Source organism: Quercus lobata, chromosome 2, assembly GCF_001633185.2.
Source record: "Quercus lobata isolate SW786 chromosome 2, ValleyOak3.0 Primary Assembly, whole genome shotgun sequence".
In the NCBI taxonomy this organism is placed as follows: domain Eukaryota; kingdom Viridiplantae; phylum Streptophyta; class Magnoliopsida; order Fagales; family Fagaceae; genus Quercus; species Quercus lobata.
In genome coordinates this window covers 37662323-37684575 of record NC_044905.1, presented here as the reverse complement: position 1 = coordinate 37684575, position 22253 = coordinate 37662323, and the positions used below count along the sequence as shown (strand labels likewise).

Genomic DNA, 22253 nt, shown 5'->3' with positions numbered 1-22253 from the left:
CCAAAACAATGAATTTGTTACAGAATGGGCTTGAAACTGAACTTTCAATGAGTTAGGTTAATAATGATCATTGTAGGTTAGTTATTACTAGGAAGAATAAAACAAATAGTTTTGAACAAGAAAAGTTCTCCTTGATCAAGTCCGAGGAAGGTTTGTTCATATATATTTCTCTGAAACTTGTACAAAAATTACAGTTCTTGGGCATATAGTGATTTCTCTCTAGTTTTTCTAATCCCCCATCTGTAATGGGGTTCCTCTCTTTTATATTCCCTCCCTTTCTTTCATCTCAGCCCTCCACATGTAGGTTAGATTGCTAATCTTTTTTATACTTATTCCATCAGCACCTTCCTGAAGTCTTTGGGAGTAACGGTAAGGCTGAAAGTTACTATTCAGGTATCATTTCCATATTAATGCGGCCAGGGAAGTTAGATGCAGAGCATTCAATATGGTGGTAGTAGCTTTCTTCTCAGATATTTCCCAACTTTCTTTTGTCTCATCCGTCTCTGATGTTCATCCTACGAGAATGATTGTTTGCTACCCAGTACTTGATGGGTGGTCAGCCTCCCGGCCTCCACCCTGTTGGTTGAGGAGGTAATGTTCCTCGGACAATGTCCCCTGCTCATCATGACCTAATTTCTTCCTCGACCTAATATTTGTCTGCCTTCACTTGTACTAGTATGTCCTCGGGTTATCTGACGTCCTCAGGGGTGGCCCATGGCCCAATACCTATATTTGGGCCCTTCATCCCTACACCTTCAATTCGTTACTTTTTCAGTTAAATCTAATGAAATTATAATGATTATAAATGCAATTTAAGAAAACAATAGTGCAATCTTCAACTTTTTCTCTTCCTTATGGTGTTCAACTAATAATTTCTTCCAAAAATTTCGTTAGAATTAACTGATAAAGTAACAAATTAGGAGTATTTACTTATTTACCAAACATAGAGGGGGAAATTAGTTGGTTTCAAAGATAAATGAGGGAATTGTGAACTACCCCAAATATAAAGGGGGAAAGTGATTTTCCCCTACCTAAAAATTAAAAAAATTAAAAAAAATTAAAAATCAAATAAGGGCATGAGAGTAAATTTATACAATCTAACTTTTCTATTTTTTCATTTTTCTTTTCAACCAAACAAATAAGTTTTCCATTTATCTATTTTTCCATCATCCCAATCGAATACATATGAAAGAAAACTAAATTTTTTCTATCATTCCACTTTTCCACTCCTCTAGACTTTAAGAACAACGGTTAACAGACATTTTTTGAAAATAAGTCAGCTTTTAAATTTTTTTTTTTTTTTTTTGTTTTACATTATACAAATATAATATCGAGAAAATAAGCAAATTTCAAATTAAAATAGAAACAGTCCCATTAAAAAAAATAGAAACAAAAATAAATATATCTATACTACTATTAAAGGGGCTTCCCCTATTTGGGATCCTCATTTTTTTGATTCAAAAATACCCCTACACCCTTATATTTAAGTAGAGACAAAACTAAAGGACAATCCAGTAGACAGAAACTAAAGGACAATCCAATAAAAATACAACTCTAACTCCCACTAAAACATTGCCTAAAAAATAGGGTCACTCTCCTATTGATTTTCAAATTGCTTTATCCACTTACAAATTAGATTTTCAAAATAAAAATTACATAACAAAAAAAAAGAGGTGCTACGTCCACAATATTTTCACAACAAATTATAGGTAGTTAGTTGTTATTGGTTCAAATTTAAACCTAATACTAAAATAACTTTTTTGCCCCAACAATAACAACCAATAACAATTTGCCACCTAAGGTTTGTTATAAAAATATTGTGAAAATATTGTAGACATATCATTTCTCAAAAAATAAGACACAAGTTTTTTTTTTTTTTGCTATAAAATAGGACCACTAAGCCTAATGTTTTCACTTTTTTTTTCTTCTAATTTTTTTTCCCTTTTATCAAGACTTAAACGTTTCTCTCTTCTTCTTTTTTTCTCTTTTTTTTTTTTTTTTTGGTTTCCTTTCTTCTAAATTCTAATCTCACATTTTGTTTTTTTGGTTTTTGTTTTTTTGGTTTTTGTTTTTATTTTTCAAATCTCTTCTTCTTTATTTTTGAACTATTAAAAAAAATATGATTTTTAATTTACTCCCTTTATTTTCATTTTAATGAATGTATTTTTTATGTCCAAAATAAAAATCACTATATGTGTGGATTAATTGGATAGAAAAGAGAAATGTCTCAAATTGAGATGAATGAAAAATTATGACATTGAATCTAAAAAAAAGCCTCATCGCATGCGCGAAAGCCTTGTGATGAGACTAGTTATTATCATGGTTTTAAAAACCGAACCGACCAGTTCAACTGGTTTAATCGAGAACCGGACACTAATTTGGTCCGGTTATGATTGAAAACCGAAAAATCATAAAAAACCGGAATTAACAGGAAACTGGCCGATTAACTGTGAAAACCAAAAACCGGAACGGCTCAAACGATTTTTGAACAGTTCTGTTAAAATGCCAAAATGATCCCAAAGTCACAGTTGTTAAAGCAATTAGAGGCACTTTTGATCTTAGTTGTTGTTTTTTAATCTCTTGAAATAATTATAAATAGAAAGAAAAAGAACATTTAGTCGAAACACCCACAGCAGATCTACAAATTTTGACTTACAAATTTTTATCATTGATGAGGCCGTAATATCACCAGTGAGCTACACGATCCACGCTCGCTCAAGCTAACAACCTGCAAGAAGAAAAGAAGTGATCTCGCCGTGGGTACTGGTGTGGTGTCGACCAAATACCCTCCGACGGTCAAGTTAGAATTGTTCTCAACTCTAGAGTGTTAGAGAGGGTAAATTATGTGTGCCTTGATTTGCGAGGGTATTGAGGCTTTTATAGTAGTAGGTTGACCTCTCCTCCTTGATGCGGAAGTCTTTTCCTTATAGGAATCCTCTTGAGTAATCCCAAACGTGATGGACAATGGTTCTTCCTTGTAGAGGGGATTAACGCGCGTATCTTCCGGAATGCTCTTTGCGCTAGGTTTCTGATTTCCTTGGAGACTCTACGTGTGCGACAAGAATATGGAACTGCTCTAGGCCCCTGGGCTCTACTGTTGCCGGCCCATGGGCTCGGATCCGTCAGGCCCAATATGGTGAAAGTCCATTGTGCTAGATTTTGACCCTTCAATCATAGTTTTGAATTTCCAACTCCCTTTTGGAGGCACACCATAGATTTCAGTGTGCCACAGTGCCAGTGCCGTCACTGCTCTGTATGTGTGTGTAAGGAGAGAGAGAGAGAGAAATTTAGATTTGAAATCTAGAAGTTTAAATCAATGAGAGAGCAAGTGGGCAGTTATGAAATCTGAGAAATTTATTAGATTTACAAACTGTGAGAGGAAGAGAAATTTAGATGTGGTCTAAGAGTAAGTGGGCAGTTGGGCTACACTTAGTATTTATATGGGGCATTAGGGTTGTGGACTCTTTTTATTTTTTTTACCTTTTGTTTTATTATTTATTATTTAAGGAAATGATATTAGTTTGTGTGGTGGATAGTTTTAGTCTGTTTGCACGTTTGGTAAAATAGCACAATTGCACAAGTAAGTCACAAGCACGATTTTTTTTTTTTAATGTTTGTTTGCTTTTCTTTTTTAGGAGGATTATTTTTCTTAATCAAATGAAATAACTTAAAATGTACTATACTTTTCTTTAAAATGATTTCATAAAAAACCAATTACTATTTTCTTATATTAATAATTTTATAATATAATTTATGAGATTAACAACAACTCTTTTTTTGTTTTTTATTTTTATTTTTATAATCAACAATTACAATCTATGTCATAAAAGAAAATAAAGACTTCTATACAAGCTTTTAAAATTGTGTACAACTTTTTTTTTTTTTATAGTGATGGCCATCTATGCCACTAGTTATTTTTATTTGTTTTAAGGATGATATTGTAACGTTAATATGTTTAGTTACATTTTTATTTAATATAAAAGGTGAAAATTCACTTAATTTTTTTTTATAAAAAATTTATTATATTCTAGTCGCTAACCCATGTAATGCACGGGAAAGTTACCAATTTTTTCCAAATGATGTGACATTAGCTATTGGAATTCAGCATCAATTCTCTGGTAGCACATTCTTATTTTTCTATTTCATTTATTTGATGTCTTCCACTAAATATTCAATGCATTCATTATATTTTAAAAACGTTGAACTTTAGATATTGTTTTTCAATTCCTCTTGACACACAATGATACTACCTAAACTTCTCTTGAAGTAGTAAAAAAACTCTCGACACACAATGATACTCTTTGATTTTTTTTATTAAAAAAATATGGATTGGTATTTGGTACTACTTGAGACTATTATAGATTCAAAAGTAAAATGAAAATAGAACATTGGATCATGAATGTCTGGTTCTTCTTCATCACAAACGCAAATTACTTAGGACACAAATTCACTCAACCTCATTAATTTAAGACACATATTCTCCATACTCTATCCATTCAATAGATGGTTAATTCAATTTCACAACTCCTACTAAACCATACTAACTAAAAAAGAAAAAGAAAAAAATCCTATTGAAGTCTAAACATATATGCATTTTTTTAACACATGACATACGTACCAACCAAAAAACTACACAAAACATATTGTTTATAAACCAAATTATTAGTTGTATGTTAAAGGACAAAGAAAATGCTAATTTTGACTATAAGCACAAATTTTGAAGAAAGAATCTTGTGCTCAATATGAGCTCCACATCACAGTGGTTTCCCCCTTTAAGCCATAGTGGTTCATACTTCTCTTTACACAGTTCCCAGAGTTGCTTACCATGGGAGCAATCAACAAATTCATATGAAGTCCCCTAAAAAAGGATATTAAAGAGCTAGACTACAAAAAAAATTAATTTATACCAGCATTTGGAAGCATTTTCACTTATTTCAGAAAACTCTCTTGGTGGGAAGCAAACAATCTACTTGTGATTATAAATGCATACTTATAATTGAATGCCATAAGAGAGGAAAGACCATGGCTCATTAACCTTAGAAGATTTTACAGAAGAAAAAGCTATTAATATTGGATTAGAAATATATATTTTTTGATATGTTTGGCATGACCAACATGAAGATTTATTGAGTTTTTTTGATGCGTCTTAGAAGTGTTAAATATCCACTCTTAATATCAGTGCTTCTCCACCAAAAGTCTACACATAGGCATATCCTAATAAATTCCTTAATGTATACCTGTACCAACTTGCCCAAGTTTAGAATTCACAGAAATATAGAGGACAAAACAGGGGTATGTTAAAGTTGTTGGTGATGGATAATGTCTATATTCTCATGTATATTTTTTAAAAGTTCCTTTGACCCTTAAATGTGAAGAGAAAACAATTGAAGAGCAGCAATTGTCGTTGAACATTCCACTTGACAAAAGACAATTAATCCTATCCATGAAGAATAGATGATCATTCCACTTGACAAAAGACGATTAAACTTGAAGAATATATATATTACCTACCAATCACTCAACTCTTCTACAAAAATTCAACTTTCTTATCTAAGTTTTATTTGAATAAATTTTCATTGCTCCAGTTAATTGAATACTTTGAAATAGATTTTCTATTTACATTGAATGAAGGCCAAACACGACAAACATAATCTTTCATGACTGAACAAATGATACTACAATTCCATTATCAAATTCCTCCCATTTCCTAAATTATTAAAGCAAAATTTAACAATTATTCAGGTTTTGAGATAAATTAAGGAGGGAATCCTAGAAAACAGCATGAATGGACAACTAATATCTATATAAATAGTAGTCACAAACCTAATTGAAAAATCAAAGTCATGGATTTCACTTCCGAGATTTATTGGCAAAAAAATTCATATTATGACCATCCATTATAAGCCCATCATATTCATGGGCAGTAAAAGTAAAGAAATAATTTTTTTAAGAACAAAGAAACCATAACGAATTAATAGCTTTATTGAAGTATTCACCTCATACCTCAAAGAATGTTCACAAATTCTTCACTTAGTTATCTCAGGCCTTGTGAAGAAGTAGAATGTTGAATGGAGGGAGAGGTATAGTGCAAAAGGCAAGAGTAAGTAATAAGCTCCACCACCACAGATGGAGACAGAGTTTCAAAGAATAATTGCATGATTTGGCAAGGTGAGATTTTATAAGGACACTTTAGTAGGACATATAAACATGACCATGTTCCTATAATTGAACTGAAAGATATATAAAACAATCCCTACAGTAACTAAATTTTTTTTTTAAAAAAAAAAAAAAAAACCCATTAAAATAAATTGCATTGTTCAAACGTATTATGGTGCAAAGTCCTGCATCATACATACACATGCATTTATTTGTTGTTGAAAATGTAACTTGATCTAAAATATAACTCAGTTAAATATGATTATGCAGGATGAGAATGGTATTAGATATTATCTTAAAATAAGTAAGATTGCAAGATTAAATAATTTCTACTTGGCTCAAGACATACCAGCAATATTTCAAGATCAAAGAAGGTATTGTCGTTCATCTATTTGTAAGCTTATAAGATTCAAAGATAAAGTATGTATAGTGAGGCTAAACTGTCTACAATACAAAAATAAATATGAACATAGTGGCATAACTTTCATGAAAAAAAATAGGCTAATGCCTGAGCCTATCTAATGTATATCAAAAAGAGAAAAACATTTTGTTGTGGCATAAGAATGTCAACAAAGAAATCAATGACTCATGCTAGGTAATTAGCAAAACTGGGGAAAAAAAAAATAGTTATTTCACCAATATGAATTTCAGTCTCATACTATATGGTAGTTTTCCTCAGCCTTATTGAAAATAGATAGATACCCAAACCAATTTAATCCAAATACCCAAAAGGGGAAAGAGAGAGTTATTTTAGCAATATAAACTTAAGTCTCATTTCACTGCATAATTTGAACATGGTGGAAGAGAGTTCACTATTCTAATATGTTTTAACATCGTAGTAATTCTTTTAATGATATTACTCAAGAGTTGATCTTTTGTCTTAATGAATCTTATGTAAAGGTTTGGAATTTTGAAATAAGGAACCATACAATTCAACATGATCCAAAATCTACAAACTAAAAATGGCAATTGATGATTTAAACTATAAAATAATCATTATTTTATATATCCATGAAGAATATATAAACAAACAGGAATTAATCTCTTATATTAATTTTGGATGGCTGTAGGTAATATGTTGAATTTCAGTGATAAAAAAAAGTGAATTTCTCAAAAACTCTTCTCATGAAATAAAAAGGAAAAAGTTACTTTCCCACCAACAATGAAAACCCAACAGGAACTCAATATGCCAAAAAAAAAAAAAGAATCTTTATAGCTATCAATGATGAAACAGAATAATAACAGAGCAAAACCACAACAACATTAAAACATTTTGTATTGCTTGCCTAATACATTAGGCATTCAGAATTCAACTATTAAGTTTTTGTTGACATTTTTCCCTAAGAATAACTTTTCTTTGATAAAGAGGTTGCAAACATTATCAATGTCGAAAATCCAAATGAAAACATGCACTGCAAAAATTAATATAAAAAACTAAAAGCATACCTTGCTCAGAAACTTCAAACATCAAAGAGTCTCAAGTATATAGAGTCCCTAAAACAATAGGGGTAAAAAACTATTATTGAGAGCATAATATATTCTTAATTCCTTTCATAGATTAAAATAATGACCAAAATAACATAAAAATCACAATAACAAACCACAAAATTTGGACTAAAATTATAAACTTTGACACTTTCAATAACATTAATAATAAATTACAAACTTACCATACATGCAATAATTTATTAGTTGTGACGTTAAGAAAACATGCCTTCAAATTCCAATCTGCATAAAGCAATAATTTTTTAAAAAAGATCTTCACCACGTATGTAATAAATAGCAACCATAAAACTCATTAATAGAAGACAAATATATATACAGCAACTTCTTCATCACAATGATAAAAGCAGATTTAAAACAGCAACCTTATGAACACTGTTTAGGAATTCTATCAAACTCTTGTGCGGAGCCAATAACAAAAACATATGTACAGCCAACAAACATCATTATTATGTACACATATATATAGCCAACAAAAAAAAAAAAAAAAAAAAAAAAAAAAAAAAAAAAAAAAAAAAAAAAAAAAAACTCTTGACACACAATGATACTATTTGATTTTTAAAAAAAAAATTCAAAAATTCAGTATGAACAACGTAATGAATAACTAACCTCAACGTACTCCACACCAATTTCGCTAAGATTATCAGGAAGCAAGCAGATAACTCCACCTCGCTCAGTTTCCACTAAACAAATTCAAACCCGTGGCTCAGTTTTCACACAAAAACAATTCAAATTAACCAATAGAACTAAAATTCAAAAAAAAGTTAAATTGATTATCTAAATGTGTGCACAAAAATTACAATTCAATCAACTATAGAATACAAAATAGGCTGGGGTAAAAAAATAATCTATAGCTTAGTTTCCACACAAATTGAATAGCCGTGAAAAAAAAAAAAAGCATCATGAAAGGTTTATATATATATATAAGCATCGTTAAAATATATATATATATATATATATATATTATAGGTTTATAAGATAATACCTTTGGGCCGGTCTCGACGGGCTGGGTCGGTTGCATTGCCGACCAACATAGTTGTTGGGCCATGGGCTATAGGTATGGTGGGATCTATGGCCATGGGCTTGCCGTGGAAAGGAAGAGGCAGAGGATCGATCTGTTGGGTCGGATCGGTATCGGGCTGTTGGGTCTTGCCGTGGAAAAGGAGAGGCAGAAGATCAGTCTGTTGGGTCAGATCGTTGGGTCTTGCCGTGGAAAGGAAGAGGCAGAGGATCGATCTGTTAGGTCGGATCGTTGGGTCTTGCCGTGGAAAAGAAATGGTAGAGAATCGGCCTCGGTCTGTTGGGTCGGATCGTTAGGTCTTGCCGTGGAAAGGAAGGTAATGGCAGAGTATTCGTGTGGGAGGAAGGTCTGGTATTGCCGTGGAAAGGAAAAGGCAGAAAAGAGCTCGTAGAGGAGGAATGGTATTCGTGAAAGGGAAAGGTATTCGTGAAAGGGAAAGAGAAGGAATGGTTTTATTTTCGCAGAGAAGAGCTCGTAGAGGAGGAATGGTATTCGTGAAAGGGAAAGGTAATCGTGAAAGGGAAAGAGAAGGAATGGTTTTATTTTTTGTGTTTTATTATTTGTTATTATTTTGTTATTTTTTTTTTGTTTTATTATTTATTATTATTTTGTTATTATTTTTTTTAATGATGTGCTGACGTGAAAAATTGTGGAAACTTGAAAAGTTTCGGTTATATATATATATATATATATGAATTATTAGTCATAATCTTATTATATATTTTTATAATTTTAAAATTATTAATTAAATATTTATGACATCACCAATTCGGCAACCGGTTAGGCTTCGGTAGGACCACAAAACTAAAAACCACCCCTTTCTTCGGTTCTTTAACCGGACCGATTTTTAAAACAAAGGTTATTATATTAGGCCGTTCATATCCAACCATCAAAAATTAATCGTTAGCCACTCAAACGGAGCGGTGGGTTTGAGAAAATAAAGTCGAAGCTGTGGTGGTATTGCATGTATGCTAATGCCAATGCCACTGCTACAAATTAGAAAATGGATTCAAGTCTGTTCCGATTATCAACTCCAACGTTTACGCTGCCAAGAGCAAGGCCCAGCCTTTCCTATAAAAGAATTCATTGTCAGCGTGAGAAGGTGGCGTTCGACGAAGCGGCTTTCGAGGCCGAGAGACTCAGCCTTGACGCCAAGGATCGTGAAACGATGATGGCTCAATCTAGTAGTAGTAGTAATGGTGGTGACCCGAAAGCTTGGAAATGGGTAATCCGAAAGAGAATTTGGGATACGATGGAAGCCCTCAATATTGCTCAAAATCCCAGACCTGTTCACCACCGGATTCCCAATTTCGTCGCTGCTTCAACTGCTGCCAAAAATGTTTAATTTTTTTTTTCCTAATAAATAAATAATGTCTATTCTTTTTTATTTATTTATTATATATATATATATTGATGATACGGTTGGTTGGGTTGGTGCAGTTAAGTAAGTTGAAGGAGTTTGGGGTTGCCAACTGTGTAAAGGTTAACCCGGATTCGCCTCAGAAACAAGTTAGATTTCTCACACTTTCTGGTTAGTTACAGTTGCTTTGTTTTTATCTATCTTATATATGTTTTTGTTGGGGGTGGGGTCCTTTGCTACTGCTATCTTGACACATATATTTTGAAGAACATTTTTTTTTTTGCCTTATTAGGCTGGCTTGATTTTGATAGCTTGGTTGAAATTGTATTTGCTCAGGAAAAGATTTTTTTTTTTTTTTTTTTCGGGTGCTTATGGAGTCAGAGAAATAATTCTCAGCCTGGGACAACTTGCTACAACTTTTATGTGAAGCATCATATGTGGTGAGAAGAAGACACTATATTCATATGGAATGATAACTAACTGGTATTCTAAACTAAAAGGACCACCATTAATTCCGAAGTTTGGCCAAAAGGGATTTTTCTTTTTTAAATGATGAAAGTGAAATTAAGCTGCAAAACATTCAAGTGTTTTGTGCGACAGAATTTGGACTTGGAATGCAGCAGGATCTAAAAAAAAAAATTGTTTTGATTCAAAGTCAGATGTTTGTAAGTTTAGTCGCATCAAGCTGACTATATCTCTAGCTTCCTTCAAAATCATGAAACTATACATGCACTCAGGTTTGGGAAGCTTTTATGGCTTTCTAAAGCTGTGCCTAAACATGCTTTCATTTGTTGGCTTCCCATTAGAAATGGCTTGACAATTAGAGATAGACTTGCAAATTGAGCTTACAATGGAGACATGCGTGTTTTTTCTTTAGAAGTAGAATGGAGAGATATGTGATCATTACTTTGAATGTGTGTTCACTAGAAGATTGTACAATGCTGTTTTCAACAAATGTTTGAATAGATGATCAATTCATGATTGGACTGCTAGGTAAATTGGGCAATTTCCAGTCTTAGAAGTTAAGGATTGAAATCTTTGGTTCTAAAGCTACCTTGGGCTGCAACTATCAACCATATATGGCGTGATAGAAATGCTAGAATCTATAATGGCAGATTCAAATTGGAGGAAGGGGTACTTCAATAATGTGTGATCACTGAGATGCAGGCTTATGACCTGTAAAAGGATTAAGAATATTATTTAGAATAGGTTGTTTGATGTAAGTGGCAAGTTCTTCTGTCTTTTTTGGGGGAAAATGCCCTGACACCCCCTGAACTTTGGGGTAGTTGCACTTGCACCTCCTGAACTTTGGGGTAGTTGCACTTGCACCTCCTGAACTTTTATTTTAGCCAATTTAGTACATAAACTTTGATCCTGCAGCAAATAGGCCCCCTTAATTTTTTCTTTCACCTATTTGGTACAAAAACATTCATATTGTACCAGTAACAACCTTTTTTTTTTTTTTTTGGTGTGTGTGTGTGTGGCTAATTTAACCTCTTTTTGCACCAAATCATTAAAAAAGAATGAAAATGAAGGGGTCGTACTGCAACATAAATGTTTATGGGTCTTGTTGTTACAGTATCAAAGTTTATGTACTAAATTGGCTAAAATAAAAGTTAGGGGCTCTATTTTTAACCATGCTAAAGTTTCTAAATTGGCTAAAATAAAAGTTCACAGGTGTAAGTGCAGCTACTCCCAAAGTTTAGGAGATGTCTAGGCATTTTACCCGTCTTTTTATAAAAGAAGCAGTTTTTTGTTTTTTTGTTTTTTTTGGGTAGTCTTCAGATGTTTCTGCTAGTGTTAAGTATTCTATTTTTTCTTGAATGAAATACTAATTCATCCAAAATAGAAGGACTGGTTTTACTAATAATTGAACTTGCATTTCTTTGAATTGACATACTGTTCTTCACATGAGTTTAACCCTTTATATTACATTTAATACCAGTAACAACGTAAACTTTTTCACATAAAAATCTTATTTATCTTTACGACCTTGTATCGTGTGCAGGTGGAAAGAAGTTGTTAACTCCTCAGCCCCGATTAAGGACTGGGTTTTTCTCTGTTCTTGAATCCCATATGTTAGCTCCTAGTGTCATCTATGAGGCTTGTACCTCTGTTGGGGTTGCCAAGTATGGCCGGTCTATTGGACTAGATGAAAAGATAAAGGTGGATCTAATTGTTATTGGCTCAGTTGCTGTTGACCCAAAGACAGGTGCTCGACTTGGCAAGGGTGAGGTAATAACAAACTACTTGTTGCTTTACAATTTGGCTCTTTTACTTTTAGAAAGGGTGAAAAATGTAAGATTAAAACAAGATTCTAGAATCTTAATGTTGCAAATCATGCATACCAGTTGTATGGTTGGCATGGAAGTTCCAAGGCCACAGAGTTTGACATCCCTGTGCTCCTTTGTTGGGTGCTAATACAAAAATGTTCTTGGCTATGGGCTTGCTTCATTAAGTACTATTTTTCTCATTGTCTCATGATTTAGATTACCTTTACCAGACTATGTCTAATGCTAAAGATCACATTTACTTGCTGACCCTTGATCATTTTTCTTTTATATAGCTCAGTCATGATTTGTGAAAACTTTCCGGCATTTATTTTCAATGGAGAAATGATTCCTGCATGTTTGGTGAATGCCTCTTCCTTTTGGGCTAATATAGTTTTATCATAGTTTCACTATATGAGTGAGCTAATATACTTTGAATAGGGTTAAGTTTTATTAACATCTGAAGTGGTGCTGAGTCATTTATGTAACTTAAAGAAGTTTTGATTCCAAGTTTGACTTTGCTCGCTGAAAATATAGTTGCATTACATAATTTGTGTAGGGATTTGCAGAACTTGAATATGGGATGCTGCGCTACATGGGAGCCATTGATGACTCAACACCAGTTGTCACATCTGGTAACTGTGGTTTCTTTGCTTCTACCTATTATCTTTTTCCTTTAGGGAGATAGAAAATTGACTCCCATGTGTGTGCGCTTATTCCGTTTAGTGCGCTAGGGGAAACTCAAGATATACATTTTGAACTTGAACCTCTTCATTTCAGAATGTTGTTGAGCTCAACTTTCTAATAATATGGCATTGTGCCTTCTACATGCTCACTGTTTACCTCTAAGAGTATCAATTAATTATCAATGACCTAGGAAAATTTCATCATAAAGGTATGGTGGCATGTTTATAAATGTGCCTCTTTTATAGGAAATGCAATTTCATTCCTTCTGCCCTATTTAACACTCTGTTATAATTATTTTTTAATTTTAGGCCTAGAGAGGAACACAATGGATCCATCACAAATGGAGAGGATCCTACATTTTTCTCTATCCTTTTCTTTACATTCAATAGGGTATTTCTGCCCTATTCTATCCCTAATGTTAATACTGTTAGAGGTTTTAGAAACTTACCTATTCTAAGTTTCAAATGTTGTGCTCTGCTGATAATTTCCTTTGTCTGTTTGCCTCTGAAGTAATATTTGAACATCTGATGCAGTGCACGATTGTCAATTGGTAGATGATATTCCAGTTGAGAAACTGTTAATCCATGATGTGCCAGTAGACATCATATGCACTCCCACCCAGGTCATTTATACCAACACGTGTATTTCAAAGCCTCAAGGTTGGTGAAACTCTGTGATTCATTTCATTGTTTATTGTCACCCATGATGTGAAGTTAACTTGTGATGGGGCAACCTGCCTTAGTGCCTTTTATGATTGAAGATAGTATTACATAGACTTCACTTTTGTTGACTATAGGAATTTACTGGGACAAGTTGTCACCTGAGAAGCTGGGAAAAATTCGAATACTGAGAGAGCTGAAGAGCAGAATTGAACAAGAGACAGGGCAGAAACTTCCTTGTGGTCCTTCTGAGAAACTGCCACCCTCAGCTCCTCGGAGGCGCTAACTTATTTTACAATATAATTTGGGGATAAATGGAAGAATATAAAAAGAAAGAAAGCGAAACCAAATGCAACTTTTATTTATTTATTTTAGTATGAGAAAATATGACTTAATATCAGAGACGTGAATGAGAGGAATGAGTGATCATTCATTATTCTAATTCAATTGTATATACCCTTTATTCACTAGCCTACAAAGAAAAAAAGAAAAAGAAAAATGTCTATACATTTTGATGAATATATTCTCTCTGAAGAGGATTTGGCTGGGAGTGGGAGATGTGCTCGTTGTATTTTTATGATGGGCTGCAGTACTGCTTCCTTTTATTTATTTTTTAAATAGCTCTTTTAGGTACGTAAAACTCTTATAACTATAGACGTAGTTGTCGTTATTTTTCAGTCCATTTGGAGGGCCATAGCATAGAAGGGTATAAACTTGTACACAAAATTTGCTATAGGAAGGGTTTGTTGAACCTTCGACATTGTGGTTAACAGCCACACAAAATTCTCTATGGGAAAGGCTACTCCACCAACTTTAAATCCAATCAGCGTAAAAATAGCTTCTAAAATAGTATGAAGTGTATATATGATTTGACACCCCTTCACAAAGTGTAGTAAATTAGTAATTCTAGAATCCGTTAACCTTGCTATCGGGTGTATTTTTTTTTTTTTTGCAAAGGCTATCGGGTGTATTTAGTCTCTCAAAAGGAAAAAGAAAAGAAACAGTATGTATAATTCTTTGCAAATCAAATATATGTCCCATTAAATAGGGACTGCCAAAATTGACCATGCAATTTTTATGGCATTAACTGCAAATCGTTCGTAAAAAAGAAGGATCGACCATAAATTAGGGACTAAAAGCTAGCTTGTGTACTAGTACATTCACTCTTTTCTACTTTTATTTTTTGTTGGTAGAAAAAATAAATGATTAGAGGAGGTGACCTGTGTGGCTTTCTTACTTAGGTATTAACTATAATAGCATCCTAAATGCTCTTAGACTAAGGTCCCACACCACAGTCTTGGATGAGTTAGGTGAATTTCACCCCTTTCTTCAAATCTAGAGGGGTTATTCCCCAATCTGCGTAACATCTTGAAGTTGGCTTCTGTGTAGACATCCTACAAGATGGGAACCTATCCCACATTTAGTTTAGAATGGTCCAATCACGTCACCGTGTTGCAACAGCTCGAGCAACAATAGCATGACAATAACCCCAAAACGCTGAGGTCACAGTCGATCAACTTGTTATGCTTATGCTCTAGGAGGTCATTTATCTTATGAAGTGTAATTGCAAAGATCACAGTTGATCAGCTTCTTATGCTTATACTCTAGGAGGCCATTTATCTTAAGGCATGTGTTCTTGGTTATGCATATTTGCGATTTACAAATGAAAAAAATCTAGGACTACAACTTTTTGAGCCACAACTTTGCTACAATTCTGATGTGGAAAATTGTGAGTGGTAGAGAAAAAATGGTGGATCCATATGAAAGTGACAAGTAATTAGTTACAGTTTACCATATAGGATAATTGAGGAATATGGCGTGGTATATGTTGTGATTGTTTTACCAAAAAAAATAAATGTTGTGGTCCTAGAATAACTCTTTATGAATCCTATAACTACTAACCCCATAAACTAAGAAGTAAAAACCCCAATTGCCATAGACTAAAAAGTAAAAACCAAAATCATAAAGAACATTCGCATTCGGTGATGCAAACTGCATTTTTAGATGATACAGTCGAAAAATATACCAAAAACACACCCACGTCTAGTTATGTATCACTGTTGAATTTTTTACATATTGCTACAGTATCATCTAAATATAGATGATGACTATAACATGTATATCATTTATTCTATTTTTTATTCACACTATCCACTAGTTAGACCTCTACCTCTCTCTCTCTCTCTCTCTCTCTCTCTCTCTCTCATTGCCTTGTTGTTCTCGAATCGCTACAATAGTCGTCTAATTGTTCCCAACGGATCACGTTGTCGTCGTTCCCGTCTCACACTCTTCCTCCTCCCTCCCCTTCCTTGTTATTTTTAGCCCAACCTCTAAGATTCGAGTTGTTGTGATGGTTGTCATGGCTAGGGTGAGTTGTTGGTGGTGGTGTTGATGGTTGTTGACATCGGTAGTCATCTATGTGGTTTGTTGTTGGGTCAAGGGTGGGTTTGGTTTTGGGTTTTGGTGATAGCGTGGGTAAAAAATGATTTGGCAATAGGGAATATGGCCATGAGGAGTGATTTTTCATGTTCAGTTTTTGTTGTTGGTGATAGCGTGGGTAAAAAATAGATTATTTTAATGGGATGAATTGTAAAATAAAGAATGAGATATATGGTGTATTATAAAACTGGTTATGTGAAATAAATAAAGTGACTCTTAGTGATCTAAAATACGATGGCAGTGGTGGTGGTTTTTTTTTTTTTTGGCATATCAAATGTGAATGCTCTAAACTAGCCCTTACAATTTTGTAGTCATCCCAACTTGTAGACGTGTACATACAAATTTTCACCTGCTAATCCACTCACTCATATGCGTGTGAGCATGCATGCATAGTATAAGGGTATGAGCATTCACATCAACTTATGCAAAAATTATTGTCAATTTTATAATAAAAACTTATTTTTTTCTATTTTAGCTAACCATTTTTCAAAACACCCACATTTAATTCTCTATTTTATACACTTTCATTAAAATATCAATATTTTCTTGATTATTTTTAATCGTTTCTGTAGGGACACGATTTTTAACGACCCAAGAATGACATTGGGCTCGTATGTAAAGGGCCCGAACAATATAATTCATAGAAAGTGGGCTAGAAAGGCTGGACCTTGGTCGTTAGACGGTGGTTTGGTCGTGATTTTCATGGAAGCTCATACGAAGGTAAGTTTGGCCAGAATAGCTAGGCTTCACATCGGCGTAGCTCGTAGGGTTTGAGTCCTCGGACTACTAAGTCCGAGGAGCATCACATTCTTCCCATTCTTCTCTTTTGTAAGATCCCCCTCCTCCCCTGGCTCTCTTCCCCTTTTATACCAGTGTTCACCTCCCGTTTTTCGTCTACGTGTCAGTTTTGCCTTTTTGGGGTATTGACTCGTCCTATCAATCCATACGTTAGGATGGTTGGGGGTGGTTGGGAAAAGTTAAATAGCATGGTCTGGAGTATGGGCTTGTCAGACGCTGGGCTCCATATTACGGTGTTGGTAGCTTTCTCCCTTGTACTGCTCTTGTACTGAGTTTGTCCTTTTCTTCAGGCGTTTGGTGAGGTGTTGAGCATGAGGTCGTCCTCGGCCACATCCTTGGGCTTTTTTGGGGCTTTCATCACGCGTCCTCGGCAACTAGGCTCCTCAGCCTGGGTCTTGGGCCCTAAATGTAAAGTGGGCTGGGACCTCAAATTTCCCGGCCCCACAATAGCCCCTCAAAATCCTACTGCCCGGCCTTGTTGTTGGGGAGGAGGGTTTTGGTAATGTTAGGCTCAAACCATGACTTGCCCAGCTCCACACTTCATTAATGTCGGGGTTATTGTATTTGCATGGGGGGCGCGCTAAATTGTGAGACATCCCTCTAGATCTTCTCACGTGGCGCCTTTGACGTTTCAGTACTCGAGGCGTGCCATTAATATGTCTCCTTCACGAGGCTACCCAAACTTTATGGTTGCAAGCGGCGCTGGGAGTTGAGCAAAGACTGTCTCGTCCATAGCATTTCTTGGGAACATACGTAGATTAAATGCCATCGGTTTGCCCTTTGTATAAGTAGGATAGGGGGTTACTCCTCCTACATATAAACCCTTCGGCCCCATCCCAATTCATAATCCTTCCGCCATACTCATAATCTCCACCTCCAGTGCCATCCACCCTTAGAGCAATATGTTTGAGGCATGGGTGGGGATGGATCTACACCCGCTTCAGAGGCACCGAATCCTTCCAAAACTCAAAGTGTTGCGGTCTGGACAGGGAAGACATAGACTCAAGATGATCTTTTGTTTTGATAAGGTGGGGATGGTATCTCTACCTCTTTTAGTCAAAATCCGAAGCAGGCACTAGTCGCATCAGATTCTTGGTACGTCAGAAGTAAGGTTTTCTGTCATCAGCGCCGTCTGCTTTATCGCAGGCGTGGCTAACATGGAGGCTCATCAACTTCTGGCTCCCTGCACCTTTTCTTCAACAGTGCCAGCCTCAAGTTGGGCTCCCTGCACCTTTTCTTCAATGATGCTAGCCCCAAGTTGGGTTCTTTTGCTGCCTGAGTTATAGGCATGTAAAAGTATTGAGGAATGGTCTCCTTAGACAACATTTTGGAACTGCAGCATCCCTCTTCTCTGCACCTCTTCTTCGGCTTTTCCTTCTCTCCCTTGTATCTTTTCTTTTCGCTTATGTAGTTAGTTTTTAGTATAAGCTTATTCAAGCTCTTTCATTGTACGTTGTACTATTTCTTTGTCTTAATAAAAGATGAATTTATTTCCTTCTAAATACTTTTCTTTTCTGCAGCAATTACTTTGTGAATGGGTATGCTACATGTGTATTTTTCTTTAATAATACTTAGGACAGGAAACCTTGTAACAAAAAGCTATTAATTTGAATCTACTGAAACTATCAAATATAATAATATCAATCAATAGCAGATTAAACTTATGAGGCTAACCGAGATAACAGCTGAGTGTACCGTGACGCATGTGAGGCAGTTGCCCGAGAATGAGAAACCCCAAATAAACCATCCGAGAAGGTTGCCGAATAGTGTGGAACTTGGCCCGTGTTTTCGATAACAGCTGGCCTCTAATCTGAGGACCTAGGTATGATTGTACCGGGTTGTGTCTAGAATTTGTATTCTTTCTTTTAGGTAGGTTTCCCCATAGACTTGAGTCCGATGTTTATTTATTTACTTTTCGAAGGTTAGCCCCTCGACCAAGGTGGGGAGAGTTAGCTTGAAGTTGGAAGCCCCTAGAGCTGCCCGTGCCATCGGCACTGCGAGGCGTAGCCCCTAGCGGAAGTTTATGTCGGAGCAACAACTGCATGTCGTTGGAAATTGAGGAACCTTCGCAAACCTCTACTTGATAGAGGCTTGACTCCACCACCACCTGTGCCAATGCGCAAGCCTCCCCACAGACAGCCCCATTGTAGGGACACGATTTTTAACGACCCAAGAATGACATTGGGCTCGTATGTAAAGGGCCCGAACAATATAATTCATAGAGAGTGGGCTAGAAAGGCTGGACCTTGGTCGTTGGACGGCGGTTTGGTCGTGATTTTCATAGAAGCTCATACGAAGGTAAGTTTGGCCAGAATAGCTAGGCTTCACATCGGCGTAGCTCGTAGGGTTTGAGTCCTCGGACTTAGTCCGAGGAGCATCACATTCTTCCCATTCTTCTTTTTTGTAAGATCCCCCTCCTGCCCTGGCTCTCTTCCCCTTTTAGACCAGTGTTCACCTCCTGTTTTTTGTCTACGTGTCAGTTTTGCCTTTTTGGGGTATTGACTCGTCCTATCAATCCATACGTCAGGGTGGTTGGGAAAAGTTAAATAGCATGGTCTGGAGTATGGGCTTGTCAGATGCAGGGCTCCACATTACGGTGTTGGCAGCTTTCTCCCTTGTACTGCTCTTGTACTGAGTTTGTCCTTTTCTTCAGGCGTTTGGTGAGGTGTTGAGCATGAGGTCGTCCTCGGCCACATCCTTGGGCTTTTTTGGAGCTTTCATCACACGTCCTCGGCAACTAGGCTCCTCAGCCTGGGTCTTGGGCCCTGAATGTAAAGTGGGCTGGGACCTCAAATTTCCCGGCCCCATGGTTTCTCTCTCTTCATACACAAAATTTTATTGGATTATGATCAAATTACATTTTTTTTATGTTCTTAACAATTTTACTATTCAATTTATAAATTGATATTTTATTCACAATTTTGAAATACAAAAAAAACTGAAATTTAAGCATTTTAGAGATGAGATACTTATTGATTCTAATCATCTTGAAATTTTGAAAGAATTGAGAGTATAATGAAAAAAAAAAAAAAAAAAAAAAAAAAAAAAAAAAAAAAAAAAAATCGAACAATGGATTTGTCAAAATTTGCATTCAATAAAAGAAAATATTGAATGGTGTAATATTAGTTAAAGTTACATTAGGTGTAAAACCCTACCCAAATTTATCTATACTATATACAATAATAGAAGCACTGTATTTAATGTTGCAAAAGTCCTATTGCGCCACATCATCAGCGACATCACTCATTTTTCCTAACAATTTTTTTTATATATTAAATATAAATAAATAATAATTCTTTGATAAGTATACATTAAATGTGAAAAGCTAAAGTGGAGGGATTTAAAACCTAGATGTCTTTATTAGAAACACTACGAAGTGCCAATTAATTGAATTACAACACTCTTAGCAAATTTTTTTGTTTGTTTGATAATAAAATAGTTACAATAGGAGGGTGGATTTAAACCTTAGATATTTTGAACAAATAAATAATAATATCTTTAAAATATATAATAATAGAGATTTATTAGTCATTAATTTTGGTTTCTTGGCTTTTCTTCTCTCACCATTTTTCTAACCCTCCTAATTATCCCTTTCTTAACTCTTCTTATTCCCCATAATTCTTCAGTTTAGTGCTACAGCTCTCCCATTCATTCCATGTCTTTACTACAACAAATAAGCTGATCTCTCTCTCTCTCTCTCTCTCTCTCTCTCTCTCTCTCTATATATATATATATATATATATTGATGGGGAACAAAAATAAACCATCATCCAAGAAGATTCATCAAGAGAAGAAGGTGGAATCTCGTCTAAAGGATCGTCCACATTATATAATGTTCAGCACTTAGTAATTTTTAACTACATCCGCAAGTTTTGGGATTTATCACAAAAATCCACTAGTTCGAAACGTGGAAATGAATTCCCCATAATTCGCTCCCACTCACTCCCAAAATTCGCTCTCACTCACTCCACTAAGTCCACACATCTCCCATAAAAGAAGTGGCATCGAACAGGAGACCCACTCAAGACCCTTTATATAAAGGTCAAACTTCACCAAATCAAAGGTACAAGAAACATTTACTAACTCTTAAACTTTGAGAGTTTATGGATAGATTGAAGGAAATTCTAACTTCCAATCGAAGGGCCCTTGACCTACATCATACCAGTGCACTCTGATAGTGTGTTCTTTCTCTTTCAAGCCTTCAAATTATACACAAAATTTGAAGTATACAACTCATTGATTTCATACTTCATCATATATATATATATATATATAAAGGTCAAACTTCACAAAATCAAAGGTACAAGAAACATTCACTAACTCTTAAACTTTAAGAGTTTATGGATATCTTGAAGGAAATTCTAACTTCCCATTCGAGGGCCCTTGATTGGCAGTGGCACCACACCGGTGAATTCTGATAGTGTGTTCTTTCTCTTTCAAGCCTTCAAATTATACACAAAGTCCGAAGTATACAGCTCACTGATTTCACACTTCATATATAAATATATATATATATATATATATATATATAAAGTTTGGGCTACTATTTAGTTGTTTTGGAAGTGAGAATTTGGTTTATATGATAACACACTCAAATATGTATTTGATGTGTGACATGTGTCTACCAACTATTCGAATGATTTATTATAAATTTTGTCTCATGAGTTCAATTTCATTTTGATTTTGGCCAGTTAAAAATTTTTGAGATACATTTTTTTTCCCACTTTGGATATTAGAGAGAGAGAGAGAGAGAGAGAGAGAGAGAGTTTTTCGATTTTGATGTGATTTATTTTTTTCCCTTTTTGGTTTTGAATCGTGTTTTTGTTGGGTTTTGGGTCCTAAAAGTGTTTGTTTCATTTTCTTTTCTTTGATTTATAAATTTGAAGATATATAATATATTTTTTAGATATTGGGTGAGAAAGTTCGGATTTAAAAAAAAAAAAAATTTGGGGAATAATAATCAATTTCTATTATACTTATACTTTGATGATAGCACAAAATTTTGTAAGGAAAATGTTGTTTAAGGATGAATATTTTTTCTGCCTTACCTTTGAGTTCTTAAGAAAGCTTGTGTAGAGAAATTGTTTTATCTATAATGTGTATATGTGTATTAACTTTAAGAAAAACTTTTGTAGATTAGCTACTAGTTTATATAATACCTGCGCATTTCTTTTACAGAAGCAAGTGGTAAAAATACAACATTGTGCGACATATAGGAGGAGGCCAAGACCAAAAATACCACATAGTAGCCGATGACCCTATCCCATGAATCCATGACCAAACATGGAAAGGAGACCAAACATGATGTTGCCTTTCCGAGGGGTGTAATTTGTTAAAGTATTTTCTACAAGCAAGTAGTC

General features: G+C 34.8%; 1 protein-coding gene across 1 annotated transcript; it reads left to right on the top strand.

Annotated features, from left to right (window-relative positions):
* The first annotated feature begins 9649 nt into the window (after window positions 1-9649).
* LOC115977876 (5-formyltetrahydrofolate cyclo-ligase-like protein COG0212) lies at window positions 9650-14053 on the top strand. Its single transcript, XM_031099901.1, has 6 exons — window positions 9650-10019; window positions 10121-10211; window positions 12049-12275; window positions 12870-12945; window positions 13531-13656; window positions 13794-14053. The coding sequence occupies exons 1-6, from the start codon at window positions 9684-9686 to the stop codon at window positions 13940-13942; spliced, it is 1005 nt and encodes a 334-aa protein (XP_030955761.1). The 5' UTR covers window positions 9650-9683; the 3' UTR covers window positions 13943-14053.
* Window positions 14054-22253: the final 8200 nt, after the last annotated feature.